Source organism: Barbus barbus, assembly GCF_936440315.1.
Source record: "Barbus barbus genome assembly, chromosome: 37".
Classification (NCBI taxonomy): Eukaryota; Metazoa; Chordata; class Actinopteri; order Cypriniformes; family Cyprinidae; genus Barbus; species Barbus barbus.
The window spans coordinates 22886820-22906154 of NC_136715.1; the positions used below are offsets into that span (position 1 = coordinate 22886820).

Consider the following 19335-nt stretch of genomic DNA (forward strand, 5'->3'; position numbering starts at 1 on the left):
TGGGTGCGCGGTTCCTTCTGTGGCTGCTGTGCTTGGTGATCCGTGAAACAGTGCGGGAGGAGTAGGGCTGACCGGTCACTCGCTGCTTTCTGCGGGAGAAAAGACAGGCTTGTTAGCTTCCTTGCTTCTGGAGACATTGCTCACCCGAGTGTGCTTCCACACGGCTTTTGTAGCCGTCTGTGAACTTGTCTCAGCTGTGACCGATCAGCCCGCGGTGATTGGGAGCAGGTGTTTCTCCTCTGTTGCCAGGGCGACGCTGATAGGTGCTCGGGACACGCCTCACAGTATGTAGATGATCTGACTGTGTAAGTGATCTGAATGTGTGTGTCTGTAGATGATCTGACTGTCTGTAGACGATCTGTCTGTCTGTGTGTGTCTGTATATGATATGACTGTGTGTGTCTGTAGATGATATGACTGTATCTGTAGATGATCTGACTGTGTGTGTCTGTAGACGATCTGACTGTGTGTGGCTGTAGACGATCTGACCGTGTGGCTGTAGACGATCTGACCGTGTGGCTGTAGATGATATGACTGTGTATCTGTAGATGATATGACTGTGTGTCTATAGACAATGTGACTGTGTGTGTCTGTAGACGATCTGACCGTGTGTGTCTGTAGACGATCTGACCGCGTGTGTCTGTAGACGATCTGACTGTGTGTGGCTGTAGACGATCTGACCGCGGGGCTGTAGACGATCTGACCGTGTGGCTGTAGACGATCTGACCGTGTGGCTGTAGATGATATGACTGTGTATCTGTAGATGATATGACTGTGTGTCTGTAGACAATGTGACTGTGTGTGTCTGTAGAAGATCTGACTGTGTGTGTCTGTAGACGATCTGACCGTGTGTGTCTGTAGACGATCTGACCGTGTGTGTCTGTAGACGATCTGACCATGTGTGTCTGTAGACGATCTGACCGTGTGTGTCTGTAGATGATCTGACTGTGTGGCTGTAGGCGATCTGACTGTGTGGCTGTAGATGATATGACTGTCTGTAGACGATCTGTCTGTCTGTGTGTGTCTGTATATGATATGACTGTGTGTGTCTGTAGATGATATGACTGTGTATCTGTAGATGATATGACTGTGTCTGTAGACAAAGTGACTGTGTGTGTCTGTAGACGATCTGTCTGTGTGTTTATGTAGATGATCTGACTGTGTAAGTGATCTGACTGTGTGTGTCTGTAGATGATCTGACTATCTGTAGACGATCTGTCTGTCTGTGTTTGTCTGTATATGATATGACTGTGTGTGTCTGTAGATGATATGACTGTGTATATGTAGATGATATGACTGTGTCTGTAGACAATGTGACTGTGTGTGTCTGTAGACGATCTGACCATGTGTGTCTGTAGACCATCTGACTGTGTGTGTCTGTAGACCATCTGACTGTGTTTCTGTAGATGATCTGACCGTGTGTGTCTGTAGAAGATCTGACCGCGTGTCTGTAGACGATCTGACAGCGTGTGTCTGTAGACCATCTGACTGTGTGTGTCTGTAGACCATCTGACTGTGTTTCTGTAAATGATCTGACCGTGTGTGTCTGTAGACGATCTGACCGTGTGTGGCTGTATATGATCTGACCGTGTGTGGCTGTAGACGATCTGACCGTGTGGCTGTAGACGATCTGACCGTGTGGCTGTAGACGATCTGACCGTGTGGCTGTAGACAATCTGACCGTGTGGCTGTAGACAATCTGACCGTGTGGCTGTAGACAATCTGACCGTGTGGCTGTAGACAATCTGACCGTGTGGCTGTAGACAATCTGACCGTGTGGCTGTAGACAATCTGACCGTGTGGCTGTAGACGATATGACTGTGTGTCTGTAGATGATATGACTGTGTGTCTGTAGACATTGTGACTGTGTGTGTCTGTAGACGATCTGACTGTCTGTGTCTGTATACGATCTGACTGTCTGTGTCTGTAGACCATCTGACTGTGTGTCTGTAGACCATCTGACTGTGTGTGTCTGTAGACCATCTGACTGTGTTTCTGTAGATGATCTGACCGCGTGTGTCTGTAGACGATCTGACTGTGTGTGTCTGTAGACCATCTGACTGTGTTTCTGTAGATGATCTGACCGTGTGTGTCTGTAGACGATCTGACTGTGTGTGGCTGTAGACGATCTGACCGTGTGTGTCTGTAGACCATCTGACTGTGTGTGTCTGTAGACCATCTGACTGTGTTTCTGTAGATGATCTGACCGTGTGTGTCTGTAGACGATCTGACCATGTGTGTCTGTAGACCATCTGACCGTGTGTGTCTGTAGACGATCTGACCATGTGTGTCTAGATGATCTGACTGTGTGTGTCTGTTGAAGATCTGACCGCGGGTCTGTAGACGATCTGACCGCGTGTGTCTGTAGACGACCTCCCAACACCTACCCTAACCCTACCTGATACTTCATTTTCAACCTTTTGGTTATTTCTTTAATTTTTATTAAAAATAAATGCCTTTACGATGTGATATGAGATTTGAAAAGGGAGAAAAAAAATTCGGCAAAAGGTGGGTTCAAACCCTAGTCGATCGCATCAAAAATACAACAGTTCGTGCTTTACCATCTGTGCCACTGATGCTGTTAGTTTATAGCAGCTTTTTATAATCTTGACAGTCCCAATCACACTTGGTGGGTGGAATTATTGTAAATAGCCTCTGCCAAAAGGTGGGCTATTTGCACTAAGTGTAAATAGACACTCCATTTACATTATCAAAGAACATTATCATTGATTTAGCCAGAGTTAAAGCACTCTCAAAAACTCCCATTAATCACTGAAGTTGCTTACATTGTGAAATTAATATCTTGCTTACATCGTATGCACTTCTGCACTTTGTTGTTTCTGATGAGAGAAATCGGCAGAGAGCAGAATTCATTCAGGGAGCGCGTGCACTGAACAAAACAGCTGTTTCAGCAATGACTCATCTGGACGCCTCTTATTGGCCATTGTACTCATAAACTCAACAGAATCATGTGTGATTGGTTATAATGCGCAGTGCTGTAGAAAAACGCGGATGTCTCTGGCTCCGTGCCAGCCAGCGAAGTTGAGCGAACGCAGATTTTAATTTAGCAGCTGATGATGTGCCGCACTGAATGATACAATCACACCTGTGTGATTGTTTATTAAATATAAAAGATATTCTTCTGCAGTTTTTTTTTGTTTGTTTTTTTTGTCTTTTTGGAAGAAATCAAAATCCACTTGCCTCAAAAATCTAAGGAGGCATGGTTGAAATCGCATTCTGGGAGTATCTGTATTTCGGCTGGGCCCCCCTCTGGTCCAGTGCCCTGGGCACGTGCCCAGTAGGCCCATGCGTTAATCCATCCCTGTGTGTGTGTCTGTAGATGATCTGTATGTGTGTCTGTAGATGATCTGACCGTGTGTGTCTGTAGATGATCTGACCGTGTGTCTGTAGATTATCTGTCTGTGTGTGCCTTTAGATGATCTGACCGTGTGTCTGTAGATGATCTGACCATGTGTCTGTAGATGATCTGACCGTGTGTGGCTGTAGATGATCTGACTGTGTGTCTAGAGATAATCTGACTGTGTGTCTGAAGATGTTATGACTGTTGATGTGTCTTTAGGTTGTCTGGCTGTATGGTGACAGAGGAAGGCTGTGGTTATTTGTCTTCAGCTTTGAGTTCAAACCCCTCACATCTGAGAGAGCTAGATCTGAGCTACAATCACCCAGGACAATCAGGAGTCCAGCTGCTCAAACACAAACTGCAGGATCCAAACTATAAACTGCAGATACTCAAGTATGTCAAACAGTAATACTGACATACTGAACGTGTGTGTGAATGATGCAGATTTACATTAATGTGTGTTTGTGTGTTTATAGTGTGAATAATGTAGGAGAGATCTTGATGACAGCAGGACTGCGAAAGTGTAGGTCTACAAACACACACACACACACACACGCACACATCAGGCACGGCGCCAGAATTTTTTCTCTACCGGGGCTAAAGGGGGGCTAGAGCAATATGTGGGGGTGCTAAGAAAATAATCCATATTCATAAAAAAAAAAAAGTTTGTGTATGAGCACAAATACACTGTATATACAGTCTGTCTGCACAACTGATGAACTTTACACTTACTGAACTGAATCAACACTGAACTGACTTGAGCTCTAGAATCACACTATTGGCTTGTTAGAGCTGCTTTACACAACACTAGTCTGCACTGTTTTAGGCCTGACAGGGTTTTTCACAGAGTTTTGTTTGGGCTCCAGAAGTCTAGGACCAGCACTGCTAGTGAGATCTGAATCACTAGTCGCTCTTCAACAGCTTTCACTATATTAGTGAACACATTTGTGAAGAGTGAGGACAGTTTGGACTTTAGCTGTAAACACACACAGACATCTTCACTGTTGTGTTGTTCTTGATGTTTCTCTCTTCTTGTGTTCAGATGCCTGTGATCTCACACTGGATCCAAACACAGCAAACACTCGACTCATTCTGTCTGATCAGAACAAGAAGATCACACATGTGAGAGATCATAAGCCGTATCCTGATCACCCAGAGATATTTGATGAGTTTCTTCAGGTTCTGTGTGTTGAGCGTCTGACTGGACGCTGTTACTGGGAGACTGAATGGAGCGAAGAAGTTATTATATCAGTGTCATACAAAGGAATCAACAGGAAAGGAGTGAGTGACTGTACGTTTGGATTAAATGACAAATCCTGGAGTCTGTGGTGCTCTGGTATCAGATTCTCTGTCTGTCACAACAAGAACATCACTGATATACCTGCTGACCATTCATTCTCTAATAGAGTAGGAGTGTATGTGGACGTGCCGACCGGCTCTCTGTCCTTCTACAGCGTCTCTGACACACACACACTCACACACTTACACACATTCAACACCACATTCACTGAACCCCTCTACGCTGGATTTGAGGTTTATCGTGGTTCCTCAGTGTATCTGAGTGATATTAAACGATAGAGAGACTCTCTGTAAATCATCTTTCTGATGTTCACATGCACACAAACTCATCAAATCTCACATCATTACATTTGTATTAATTCATAATTAAATAGTTTTTCATTCTTCATCTAGAAGTTATAAATCTAGATCAGACACATACTGTTCTGAATCTTAAACAGATGAATAAGTTTGCTTTAATATCTCTATTGTAAACTGATGATCAGCTGTAATAAAAGTGTATTAGTGACTGATTTAATGATGAAGTGGTTTCTGAATCTCTGATGTGAACTGATGACAGTATGAATAATGATGAATGTGATTGAGATCAGCAGAATGAAACAGAGGCTGAATTCACTCAGAATGAATCTGTCTCCTGATCGTCTGCTTTATTTTTCTGTCTGCGCTGATTTAAGCATATTCATTACTTACTACAAAACAGAAGTCAGAAGAACACAGACTGCAGGAAAGCAGGTTGATGAATGATGATTTGCATCAGTCACTGAACCACTGAGGAGACTGACAGGGCTGGCTTTAGTTCACGACTGATTATATTAAAATAATATCATTAAAACCTCAGTATATAAGTCTGCAATAGTGCACTGTTCTCTACAGCCTTGTAATGCATTGTATTTTTCAAAAATATCATCATTTCCTGTTCAGTGCTAATACAGTACAGTGGCATAGCCACGAGGGGGCCTGGGGGGAGCCTTCTTTCAAAGCGCTCTGTAGCTTGCGCTCCAGTGGTAGCACAGCATATTTATGTAGAATTCAACACAGATACGTTTTCTAAAGACACCAATCTCAGTTTACAACAATTAATTGAGTATTATGAAACCAAGGAATATGTTGTGAAGATATCCCAATGCATATTTCGTAACTTAAACAGAAGTCTGATCACCTTATTTCATCACAGAACAGCGAGAAAACTATACAACAACATATCACATTAAAAATCATTAGAATTAGCTAACGTTATGACTGAAGGCTGCATAAAAGGATTAAATTAAAAGTGTAGGGCAAACTTGTATTAAATATAATGATCACATTTTTCATGCGCTGACTTAATGATTTAAATAAGGAAATATTTCAAGCCTATAGACAATAATTAAAAATAAGTTAGATCATCTTAATCGAGTTATATTCTCCGTGACTGCGTGCAACGATTGAATGTCAATATACTGTGACAAGAACAGGAGGTTAATCACAATAAATATACTGAAAAAATAATATTAAAAATCAAATTAAATCAGTCTGAGTATTCCTCTGGCAGTAACTTGAGCAGTGTCTGGCAGTGACATCAACGCTGTAGAGAAGTAAGTCGCCACCACAATAAATTAATATTTTACCCTCATTTGTTTTTTCTAGGTTTTCTTATTTAAATTGTTATCTTTATTATCAATCATTAACTTTTTTTTTTTTTACTTTCCTGTGTTCTGATGACATTGAATATATCCTTGATACAAATTGTGTATTTCATACAAAGTTGTATGTCATTAATGTCATCCCTGTACTGTTTAAAAACATAATAATAAAAAAAAAAAAAGAATTCACTTTCTCGTGGAGATTAAATGACTGCAAATTATACACCATCAAAGTCGCAATTTTATGGTATGTTCATGATTATTTACTTCAAACTTCAAATATAAACACATAAATTTAATCATTATAATCTATAAACATAATATTCTGGGATATGTCATTCAGAGCTTTTACTTTTGATGGTGGTAAGAATTTTAATTAACACAGCTGACTATACAATGTGTGAATACATTAGCTCACAATATCAGACCATACGCGATATTGTTTTCAGGAGATGAAGTCATTTTTATAGCCTATTGTTTTCAAGAAATCAACAATGACAAAATATATGACAGGAAAATATTCTAATCACAAATTTCAAAACAAATGTTTTATCTAGGGCTGTCAGTAATAATTATTTTGTTAATCATCTGCTAAAGATTGTATTTATTATTATTATTTATATTATTAACAATAGCTTTTAGTACGAATTAAATACATGTAATAATGAGGCAATAATAATTGGTTGAAATAAAGTATCAAAAGTAAGTAGTCATATTGTTTTACTGATCAACACTATTAAAATACATTAAGAAATGTATAAAAAATAAACGTACGTATTTTTGTGTATTACAACAAATACCAGCAGAGGGCTCCAGCGGCCTGACGATTGTTAGAGAGATGGTAGTGCACTATGTGTCCAAAATTTGATTTATTGCCCCTCATATAAATTCCTCCCCCACCCATAACTGAACACCTGTTTGCACAGCTGTTTGTGCACCCCACCACCCTGTCTAAGTGGCCATCTGTTTTATCCACCCAGTGATCACAAAGAATTTATGACAATGTGTTTTGTGTGGGGCCATTGTTATGTGGTTTAAACTTTAAATGGTGAAAAATGTTAAATGGATAGAGGGGAGATTTTATTAAAGTTTTTCACATACATATCAAGAAAAAGCATCAAACATACACGTAAAATGAGCAACGGCTGTTCTTCCCTACGAGTCAAGACGAGCTAGTGTTGTTAAAATAATTTAAGACTAGTTAGAGTTTGTCACAAGTTAGAAAAGTTAAACAAAAATAAAAGCCCTGATCATCTTACGTTGATAAATCAATGAAAAGTGCTGTATAATATAAACAGTTTTTAATACAGAATGTTTTAATTTGCTGTCAATAATATTTTTATTTTTTGGATGGATATAAGGTGGGTATAGTACACATGTTCATATGTATGGAGGCTCGTTCACACAGTGTCCTGTTCACTGAAGCTCTGGGGGTTTATGAGCGCTCCGTTCACCCTGGTGCTGTTTAATTACTCAAGATACCGTTCCTTAGCACTTCACACACCCACGGGCACACTGTGTGAAATCATACACTCTCAGTGAAATCATCCTTAGGTTAATGTGACCATGAGCGGGTTTACTGGAAAGCGGACTGAAATACAGTGGTATGTTTAATAAATAACGTTTTCAAATGTTTAAATGGGTAAATAACCATAATTTCAACAGCTAATTCTACGTGCATGTGTTCTTTTGATTTATTTTTAATGAAGCGTGTGGAGCTGCATGTTTTTTATGTACCCGATGATCAGTTTGATCGGAGGTTGAATAAAGTATCAGCTGAAGCTGTGGACACTTTCATCTCAGCTGGATTTATCAGGTTAGTTGCTGACCTCGTCTACTGTTAGTCTGGAGCTAGTTGTTTCACGGTTTACACTATTTTTGAAAGTTATTTGGTCTTGACCATAAATTAACTTCATATTAAACCGTAAACATGTAAAAAGAATTGCCAAATCATTGTTTTAACCAGACAATTGTGAGAAAAATAATGCAAACCAACTTGCCATGTCCTGATATTTATGATGCTCTTGAACAGAGTTCAACTTGTTTAAAAATCTATCATCAAATATTTTATTCTACAATCTGGACTGTATGCCCGTGTGGATATTATATGATGATAATGACATTTTTATTCGCATAACAACAAATTACATAGAATTCACATAGCAATGGCCTACATTAGCTTGGTGTTTGAAAGTAACAAAAAATACTGCTTGGAAGAAAAAAAAAACTAGAATTTGTGTAATTTCGCTTATTTTCATAAATATGAAACATATATTTCCAGAACATTTTAATCCATATATAAATGTAAAGAGATACTTATTATTCTACCTTCATAGCCTTACTCAGATTGTTCATGTGTGAGTCTGTCTGGTTTAATTGCTTTTTGTTTCAGAGTCGATTCAGATGCGAGTCTGTCTGATCTCAGATCTGATCTTGGAACATTTCTTGGGCTGGACAGGATCGCAGATAGATATGTTTTTTAAATGTGTTGGCAGACGTTTGGCTCTTGTGAGTAGCTATCATTCCCAAATAATAAACAATTTAGTAACCTAAATGACTATAAGTGTACAACCAAAGGTTAGAGTTGTTTGCATTAGACTAAATCAAGCACATAGTGTGATGGTGATGATGACTATGATAATTAAAAGTTTGATTAGACACAAGACATAAATACAATGATTCATTTTCAATGCAGACAATCTACAATGGCAAAATATGAGATAATTACCCTTGAGTAGCACAGAAAAATTTAAAGCTAAAATAAATAACACTTTTTCCATTTGATCCCAGGTTCAGACAAGAGGGTGAACTGACAGTAAAATCCTTCACGCCACCATTTGTAAGTGCTTGTGAAATAAAGGCAATATAAGTTTAGTTGTATTTGCTGTAGTCAGCTGATTTAAGCTTCTTATGATTTATTGCTTATGCCTTGTTCCCTTGACCCCATTAGGCACCTTTTCCTGAGCTGTACCTTTTACCCGTGGGAGAGAATGACAGTGGCCTTTGCGCTAGCTCTCTGACCCCTGATACTTTAATTAGCAACACTGACCATCACAGTCACGATTTGCCCAGACCAACATGTGCACCTGGCAAGATAATAGAGCATTAAATTCCCCTCAATCAATAAAGGACATTTAAATATTAAAATAGCTCTTGCAGCAGGAGGTTGAACAGTTTTCTGGACAATGCTGTGAGAAGCGTTTAGTGAAGATTTTATGTGTTTCCACAGGTTCTTATGAGTAGACCAACCTCTCCACTCCCAGCAGAGAGAAGTTCTCCACTGTCTGTCTATTCCCTTGAACTTTATATACAACAAACAACCACTAGTAAGACAGTTACTAATTAGCAGTTACTAATGCTTGCTCATTCTTGCTCTTGTATACCATACTCAACATTTCATGCATTCAGAAAATAAACTGACAGAGGAAATCAAGCTACTCAAAGAGCAAAGGAAGGAGCTTGAACAAACAAGGCAAGAGCTTTTGAAAAAGGGCAGAGAGCTTTTAGCTTTTAACAGACATCGCAGGAACCAAGGTATAAAGTCATCCAGAATTAAATATGTTCTCAAATGTAAGTATGTGCCTTCCAGGTCTTGCCAGAGCATGTCAGTGAGGTTACATTTGGACTTTGCTCTGAGATTGTGTTAAAACATCACCAAACCATCACACTAACACCACTGTTTGTTGCTATAAAGCTTTTCTATGAAATTAAGCATTTTCTGACAAACAGGGTGCATGCCTATACCAAAAGATTCCACTTTTGATTCATCCGCCTATGAAACATTTTTTCAGAGTTTGAGAGGATCATCCAGGTTCGTCTAAGCAAACCTGGGAAGTGTTTTCATTGTTCTTTGAAATATATATTTTTAGAGTGCAGACCTTTTTGATCTTTTATTCTTTTGAAATATGTTTTACCTCAGCACCTGAAAAAAAGTTGTGGTAACAACCTTTGACTGTATTTTTCTTGGTTTCTGTCGTGCTGCTCTGCCATGGATCCCAATTGTTCCCATCAGTGTCTTTCTGATGTTAGAGTCATGTACTCGAACATTAAAGATCTTCTATCAGCCTGAACGCTTTGCAGAAGAAACCATGAAATAGCATAAAGCAGGAGACAAAGTGATGATAAAATGAGAGCAGGGTGTATGGATTTATTTAGTTAGTGGCATTTTTCAGTGCACAGACCTAATAATTATTCCAAACTCTAAACATTTTTGTCAAGTATAAAAAAATAAAAATTCTAGTAAATCACGAAAGACCAGAAAATTCATTAAAAAAGAAACAATTGGTTGAAAACCACTCTTCTATATATTTATTATGGGAGTGGGGAAAATTACTTGTGAATAATCTTAGTTTCATTGTCATGATCATCACTAGCTGTCTTTTTTCCTGTTTTGTGCAGATTTGGCCATTTGGGGCATTATAATTGTAATACAATCAGGAATACAATCTATAGCAAAAACGTTGTCTCATTCCGATTAAAACTTTGATTCTGAGAGCTGGAGAGTCTACTGTTGAATTTAATTATTTAAACTCTTCATATCGGGTATTTTAGGATTTCTGGCTCTCTTTAATCTGTCATATTTTTGGTGTGAAATGGGTATTACTGTATGTTAGGTTATGGTGTATGAAAGATATTTTTTTTCGTTTGCCTCTGAAGCACGTGACCGGTGGAAGAAAAAGTATGCTATTTATTCAGTTTGTGATAAAACAAAATAAACATCATAAATATGACAAATATTTAGAGTAAGCACAACACCTTCTGTCATTCAGACCAACTGTGTATATAGACAACAAGAAATGATGCTAGGGGACGGCAGCAGACTCCCTGTGTTCACTGGGTGTAAGGGCGTGCCACATGTCCATCGTATGTTGATGGGCGATTGGGTCACTACTGTAGTCCAAGAGATTTCCGTTCCACATTCCAATTCCTTTCAGACCATGTTGTGCCACATAGGCAGCTTTCAGAGCAATGCTTTCAGGGTCATCATACACACCTGATGGACCCTGCCTTCTGTGTCCTGTAAATAAAATCTTATAAATTTTAAGGAAATAACTGGTCTGTGAACAGTGAAACTGTCCACTTGAAAATGCTGTTTTACAAAAGTATTTCAGTAAGTATTGAACTTTTGATACAGAAGTGATACAGTACCTTGTAATTATAATATGGAGCTCGCTGGTTCTCATCCCACAGTCGTCCGGATATTGAGCTGTTGATCTGTTTCATCATGATGCTGTAGGGAATCTGTTTGCCGGATGCATCGCTACATGGAGCCCCTCTGAATGGCACTTTTGGAATTGTACATATTCCACCCTGTTATAAAAACAAAGAGCGTGCCGAACAGCATAGCAGTTAAAAATGTCATTTATTCTGTCTATTCTAACTCAACTCAACCTAATTTAAATACCATTACTTTTGTACTATATCAATGAATCAGAGATGCAGTGTTTTTACTCCTATACATGAATGTGTATTTGTGTTTAGTCAAGGGTCAGATTTGCATCATAGTCAATTCCTTATTGTTGTCCATCTGCAGGCAATTGTTTACTGTACGTTTGCGTGGAAATATTCTGTGTATGGTTCATTTAAAGCACACAACTTAAACTATTGTATAATGAGGTGTTGTGTGAATACGCCGAAATCTTGGCCAACAGAAAATATGACCAAAAACTGCATTACCAGATCTCATAACATAAACCTTTGACAGAAAAATTGTGAAATTTATAGTATTAAGTACCAGCTTGATATTTTTCTAAAAAAGCTGATGAGTCATGAGATTCATGTGGGAAATATTCAAGACAATGAGCACAGCTGCAGTCTCAGTCTCAAAATTTGATTTAGTTTGCATTTGCTATTCCAAAGTTTGCATGCACAATGTTTAACAGTGTTTGTATGTTGGATCTGGTCATAATAGTAATCATTTATGTAAAACTGTAAGAAGTTGTAGGAGCTAGGTTGTCTTACAACCCAAACCTAAACCTCACTATAATCAACTATAATATAAAAGTCATATATTTTGTATGATATCATACAATTTCGCCAAGAATGGTGAAAGAAATCGCAAGTGCTGCAGGTGCAGAAGATGATATGGTGCCAAAACAAGAAAGGTTGTTTGGAAGTATATGGGTTTTACATGCTATGACCATATTCAAAGAGAAATGGCTACTCAGAGAGGAAATACTATCTTCCCAAAGCAAGTTCTTTGCAACTTTGTTTATTCCATATATGCAATAAACTAGATAATGTATTTTAATCTAAAATGAAAGTTTATTGCACTGCATATCACAACTTCTTCTATTTCGAACAGCTCTAGTACTGCATGTCATTTCAAATCAAGTACTGAAAATATCAAAAATAAATTGTTACCTTTGTAAAATTCAGGCAGCTATAGTCATAACCATACCATGGAACACCCATCACAAGTTTCTTTGGCTCTATGTTCATGCGGATGTATTGATCATAGGCTGAAAAACAGATGTCTAAACATTAGGTGTGCATTATACAATGGTTTGTAACATGAAAACAGGCTTAAGTTTATTTTTGGCAATATTGTCGACTTGATTCCAAAGACACTATTGGAAGAGAACTGCACTGGCTGGATGATGACATTACTTAATCAACGATAAATTTTAACTGAAAAATTGACTGTTAACTACTGTCCTCTTTTTAGAGCTGCTCTACAGCAGAATTTTATTTTGTTTGCATTACTGATTACTGATTGCATTTTGTTTACTATTTTCTTGTTTAACACTGTACAGCTGCTTTGACACAATCTGTATTAGGTAAGTTGACTTGATATGTAATAATCTTATGGTCTAACCAACTGTTGTTCAATGAACATAAAGAGTGTGTTTCAAACGTTATGTGATGATTATGTGATGAGAAGGGAAATTTTGGAAATGTCATCAAGAAAGACATGTCAGATTTGACATTTGTGGAAAAGGGCAAACTATGTAGACACCGGTTTAGAAAAAAGTGTGCTCACAAGTACAAAAACAGGGTTTCCTTCAAGTTTTGCAACATGTACAAAAGCTCTTTAGTGTATTATTTTAATGCACATCCCCTATGAAAAACATTTTAACCATCACACACTAGAAAACACAATAGAATAAAAGAATGTCAGTTTGATCACTGATAGTCTGCTCATACAAAAAAAAAAAAAAATTTACTTTTTAGTTTTACATTTTGGCACATATTGCCTAGCACCCATTCTGCTAAAGACAAATGCAAATAATGCAGCTTGTTAAAAATCGTTAGTTTTTTTTTCTTAAAACAATTCCCTTTAGATATACACTAAAGGAGGGACAGTACACCCTAGAAACACCCTAGCAACTAAATAACAAGGCCCTGGCAATAACATACAATACCGTAGCATCATGGTGGTGGGCTTTGCAAGGAAAAGTGGCACACACACTGTTTAGAAAATGTAAAAATCTTGTTTGATTTGATATATGCCTATAAAATGTGAAACTTTGCTATATGTTCAGTCGAACCCTACCTTTCAGGACCACACAAGCTCCTTTAGAGTGAGCGTAACACTTGAGTTCAGCATCATATTCTCCAAAAGCTGCAACCGTTGTTACTTTGGTCCAGTCATAAAACTTCCAAGCCTTTTTCCTAACATCAAATACAAAAACCTGGAAAAGATGCATTAACTACCTGTGTTTAGCAGCTTTCGCTCAGTATAAAGATAATAGGTTTTGGTCTTAATTGCAGTGTCTTTATTGCATGATACAATGTGATAGAGAGTATTTTAAATTTAAACATTAAACAAATTTTATGTGGTTGTGCTAATAATTTATTAACTTCAAATCAGGCAACTTATCAATTGCTCAACAATACAGCATCCAGCAGTAATTGGTGATGATAAAATGTTGTGCCTGTTAAAAAAAAAGTAAACAAAAAATAAAAAATGGAAAAGCAAAGTTAAAAATATAGTTAAGCAGGTAGTTCACATAAATAAAATTTTGTCATCATTTACTCACTCTAAATTTATTCCAAATCTGTATGAATTTACTTGACTTCCATAGTAATTTTTCCATACTATGGAAATCAATGGGGACCATCATCTGCTGTTATTCACATTCTTTAAAAAATCTTCTTTTGTGTTTATTGATCAGAAGAAATAATTTTCATTTGACAGAATTTTCATTTTGGGGTGAACTATACATTGGAATTAATTAATTAATTAATTAAAAATAAACAAATAAATACTAACTTGCTTACAGCCACACTTAAAAGTGTCTGAATGTCATGGGTCCAGACTGACGGTCACTCACCTCAAACCCCGGCTGGGATCGGATGGGCTTGACAGAGCTCCTCAAGTGCTGGACCACACCTGCGCGGTCAAAGTTAGCACGAAGAGAGATACAGTAATCCACGTTGATGCTAAAACAGATGATAAATCACTGTAATGAAAAACATAACTCCTGTCTACAAATCAACAAGACAGAGACAATACTAACATGTGACACTACTGAATTTAAAAGGGATAGATGAGAAAAAGTGGGTGGGGTCAACTGAATCAGACTGCTTTCATTGGTTTGATTCGATAACATGATTTCCATCACATGAGACGTTACATGGTAAAGAAAGAAACTGTTTGATCCTTTAATGTATAATTCTAGTTTAATGTTTTTGCATATTATTTTTTATTAAAATGCGCAGCTATTCTAAGCGGATGATGTCATTAAATCTTATCAAATTATTTCATAAAGCCATGTTAATAAAACCGTTTATTAAGTGTTTATTCTGTTTGGTTTTAACTAGGCACTCTCTATTTCTATTCTACCTACTTGTTATCTTTTTATATATTAAAAAATAATAATAATAATTGACCCTCTAATGTTAGTAGGCTACTCTCTATTATATTTCTGTTTTATCTACTTGATTTATTTTATTATATATATATATATATATATATATATATATATATATATTTAAACTTCACCCTCTAACACATCACCTCTAAAGTGGACCTCAAGAGCCAGAGTTAAGAACCACTACTGTATTCTATTTCTATTCTATCCCTACTTGTTTTCTTTTTATTTAAAAAAAGACACATTAACACTAGCGTTCTCTATTCTTTTTCTATTCTTTCTACTTGTTTTCTTTAATTTTTTATTTAAAAAACCTTGCTACATATACTGTATTAGACTAACCGGGTCTTGTTACAGCACTTGCATATTATTGCCCTTTTGTTGGTTTTGACTGCTTCTACTCATTTGTTTGTCACTTTGGATAATAGTGTCTGCTAAATGATTAAATGTAAATATAATGTCCCAGTTCTTCTCCTTTTTATTTACATTTTTTTATGTTATGTTACTGTGTAAGTGAATAGCTGAGGATCATTAAGTGTAACAACCTAACCACGTTTCACATGATCCCTTTAACACACAACCCACACTGTAAAAAAAGTTGAGTCAACTTAATATTTTAAGGCAACCAGCTTCAGCAGCTTTTTGAGAAAACTCAAAAATCTGCTGAAGCTGGTTGCCTTAAATTTTTAAGTTGGCTCAACGTTTTTTTTTTTAACAGTGCAGCAGCAGCAACAGCAACTGAAGTGTGAATGGTGCTTCATGAGCCACAGTACGCCCTCTGTAGGAGAAACACACTTCTGGAGTCCCATGTATCTATCAGTCAGCCATTCTGCTAGTTTCAGTTCATTCAGCACAAAGAACTTCCTCATACATGCCAACAGGGAAGTTAATGACTTTAATTATACCTTATGACAACATACTGCCTTCCTGAGGTCATCTTGAGGTTTCAGTCAAAAAATAAAAATGTACACTACAGTCAAATGTTTGGACACATTTGTGACTGATAATATGCTTGAAAAGATAAAAGTTTGTTCAATTAACTTTTCTTTTTTTTTTGCCCCTGCACAGTAGAATATCAATTGTTTAGTCAAGAGTTTGTAGTCAAGAGTTGGTCATGGTTAGTCAACAGTTACAGGAAGTACAATAATAAATGAAAAAATACAATATGTAAATTCATAATTACATAACATGCATTGTTTTCATGCATTAATTTTATTTTATTTATTTATTGCCAAACACCTTAGTTGTTTGGAATTTGCTTTGGTAAGCTCATCAACAATAATAACAAACATTAAAATACAAACATAAATATATACATACATAGACGGCTATATATGTCCCATCAATTATAAGGAGTGAAATACAGATGCATAGACAGCAGAGGAATTAAGAGCGTGAACAATCCTACAATAAGTGCTGTTCAAAAAAACGTGTAGACTTAGTTTTATTTGCTCTAAGGCGTCTGCCTGAAGGAAGAGGCATAAAGAGGTGTCTGGCTGGATGTAAAGGATCTTTCTGGATTTTTAAGCCTTTTTTCTGCAAACGTGAGACATAAATCTCATCAATAGTGGGAAGATCATAACCAATAATTTTCAAAGCAACCCGAGTTATATTATTAATCTGACTTCTCTGCTGAGCTGTGGAGCTACCAAACCACACTATAAGTGAAAAAGTCAGCACGCTTTCAATGACAGCTCTATAAAAATTCAACATACCAACTTTAGATATGCCAAACTTTTTAAACTGTTTTAAGAAAAAAGCCTTTGATGAGATTTTTTTTGAAAATGCCTCTTAGGTTGTCATCCCACTTTAACGTTGCAGAGATGGTAGTCCAGAGAAACTTAAAACATTGAACATTTTCAATGTCCTGACCATTAATAGTCAATGGCAAAACAGCATTTGTCCTCCGTCTGAAATCAAACACCATTTCCTTTGTTTTTAGGACATTCAACGTCAAATTATGAGTGCAACTTCAATTAAACAGTATAGAAACCTCCCTTCTATAGTCCAATTCGTTATCATTTGTTATTAAACCAATCAATGTTGTGTCATCAGCAAACTTAAAAATTTGCACTGAATTACAATGTGAAACATAATCATTAGTGTATACAGAGTATAATAATGGTGACAATACACATCCTTTTGGGGACCCCACACTTATTGTCTTGAGACTATAAGTATATTATTAATTTTAACTACTTGGGTTCTGTTCTGCAAAAAATCCAAAATCCAGAAAGCAAGGGAGTGTTGAATCCCCAATTGCTTTAATTTATCAAAAAGTTTAACTGGAATAATTGTATTAAATGACGATTTATAGTCCACAAAAAGGACTCTGGCATAAGTATTGGGGTCTTCAAGATGTTGCAGAATTGAGTGGATACACAGAGCCACAGCATCATCAACCGACCTATTAGCCTTATAGGTGAATTGGTGAGAATCCAAACTGATTTTAGAAATTAGATACCTAAGCACCAATCGCAGATTTTCATAGCAACTGAAGTTAGGGCCACTGGTCTGTAATCATCTAAGCAACTAATATTCGACTTTTTCGGCACTGGTATTATAACAGCTGCTTTAAAACATGCTGGAACTCTGCATACTCTTAATGACCAGTTGAATATATCAGTGAATACTGGGGCAAGCATGAACGCACACCTCTTCAATGTTGCAGATGATATGGAGTCAGGGCCTGCTGCCTTTCTGCTGTTCTGCCTCTGCAGCAGATTCCTGACTTCATATTCCTCTATTTTAAAAGAAGGACTCATAGTACAGGGCCAGGAGGGCAGCATCGCCTGACCAGCCTGTGCCTCCATTGTGTTTTCAAAGCGACTGTAGAACGCATGAAGTTCATCAGGCAATGTAATATCATCAGAGATAACAAGATTTTATCTTATAGCATGTGATCTGCTCTAAACTTTTCCATACACCATAGGTGTCATTGATCTTCAACTTATTTTCTAACGTACACTTATAATTTCCTTTTGCCTTTTTAACAGCTTTTTCAAAGTCGCCTTTAATGATTTTATAAAGCTCTTTATCCCCACTGTTAAATACCTTGTGCTTCTCCCTCCATAATATTTTAATTTATTTATTAAACCATGGCTTATTATTGTTATATATAGTCACAGCCTTAGAAGGCACACACACTGTTTAAAAAGTCATAGTCACTTTTGTAAAGGGTTCAACTGGAAAAAAAGAGAAAAGTATAGGGTATAATAAATATGACTGTACAACAGTTGTTCTGGACCTCAGCTTTTGATTGGCCAAAGCTGCACTTCTATCAGCCAGGGGTGCGTTTCCCAAAAGCGTTGTAAGTTCCATCGTTACCAATAGAGTTCAGTGGAACTAACGACCATAGTTAGTTAACAATACTTTTGGGAAACGCACCCCAGGTCAGTATTCACGATATAAAAATCTGTTATTTCTAATTTCTAACTCTATGGCTACAAAAAGATGACAAAACTCAAAAATGATAGCACTGATAATGTTACAGATCAACTAGCAAAGAGATCTAAAATACTGAATACTAAAATATTGAAATAACTTTCACCGCCCCTATTTTTTAAACAATACGATGAAGCCCACATAAAAGATCCTTCTTGCCAATGAAACCTGGAACATTACCCAAGACCAAAAGCTAATTTAAATGAGCACTGTGGCGTTCCTATGACAACATGTGATATCACTAATGGGAATATAAAACCAGCAGTGGGAAGTAATCTGAACAGATATCATTCGAGGTACACATCCGTGCTTCTTACCACTGTGGAAATGAACAGAAGAATATAAAGAATTTAGATGTTGTAGACTAAACAGAACTGAAACAGTTGTTATTAAATCTAACAAATGTTGGTGTTGATGTTCAGATAAAAATTCAAGATTAATAAAAACAGTCATTTGTAACACTTTATTTTACAGTGTCCTTATTACACATTAACACTAACCTCTAGCGTTCTCTGTTCTTTTTCTATTTTATCTACTTGTTTTCTGTTTATTATACAAAAAATTATTATACACTTACATATTGTTGCTCTTTTGTTGGTTTGTTTGCTTCCGTTGTCCTCTTTTGTAAGTCGCTTTGGATGAAAGCATCTGCTAAATGACTGTAAATGTAGCAAAATCAAGTGTGCAAGCAAGCAATCCTAACCCTATACCTAGAGTATTACTAATAGAGTATAATTAGTATTACTCAGTACTTATTGTGTAATTACACTGTAACAGGGACACCTTAAAATAAA

General features: G+C 36.9%; 1 protein-coding gene and 2 pseudogenes across 3 annotated transcripts in view; 2 read left to right on the forward strand and 1 right to left on the reverse strand.

The window, feature by feature from the left end:
- The window catches only part of LOC306856650 (NLR family CARD domain-containing protein 3-like), a 50404-nt gene extending 45230 nt beyond the window's left edge, over positions 1–5174 (forward strand). Inside the window, exons 6-8 of the mRNA XM_079396011.1 lie at positions 3580–3753; positions 3837–3883; positions 4403–5174. Of these exons, the coding sequence (XP_079252137.1) occupies positions 3580–3753; positions 3837–3883; positions 4403–4938 (757 nt within the window). The 3' untranslated portion in view covers positions 4939–5174. The remainder of the gene's footprint in view (positions 1–3579; positions 3754–3836; positions 3884–4402) is intronic.
- A 2810-nt stretch (positions 5175–7984) lies between these two features.
- On the forward strand, positions 7985–11081 carry LOC306856984 (spermatogenesis-associated protein 1-like; annotated as a pseudogene). The gene is made up of 7 exons: positions 7985–8097; positions 8674–8793; positions 9072–9120; positions 9232–9446; positions 9690–9815; positions 10938–10959; positions 11051–11081. The product of its transcript is annotated as a spermatogenesis-associated protein 1-like (transcript).
- Positions 11082–11083: 2 nt separating this feature from the next.
- LOC306856985 (di-N-acetylchitobiase-like) lies at positions 11084–17910 on the reverse strand (annotated as a pseudogene). Its single transcript has 6 exons — positions 17753–17910; positions 14558–14666; positions 13777–13915; positions 12645–12742; positions 11430–11591; positions 11084–11298 (listed from the first exon to the last, which is right to left on the reverse strand). The product of its transcript is annotated as a di-N-acetylchitobiase-like (transcript).
- Between the last annotated feature and the right edge of the window lie 1425 nt (positions 17911–19335).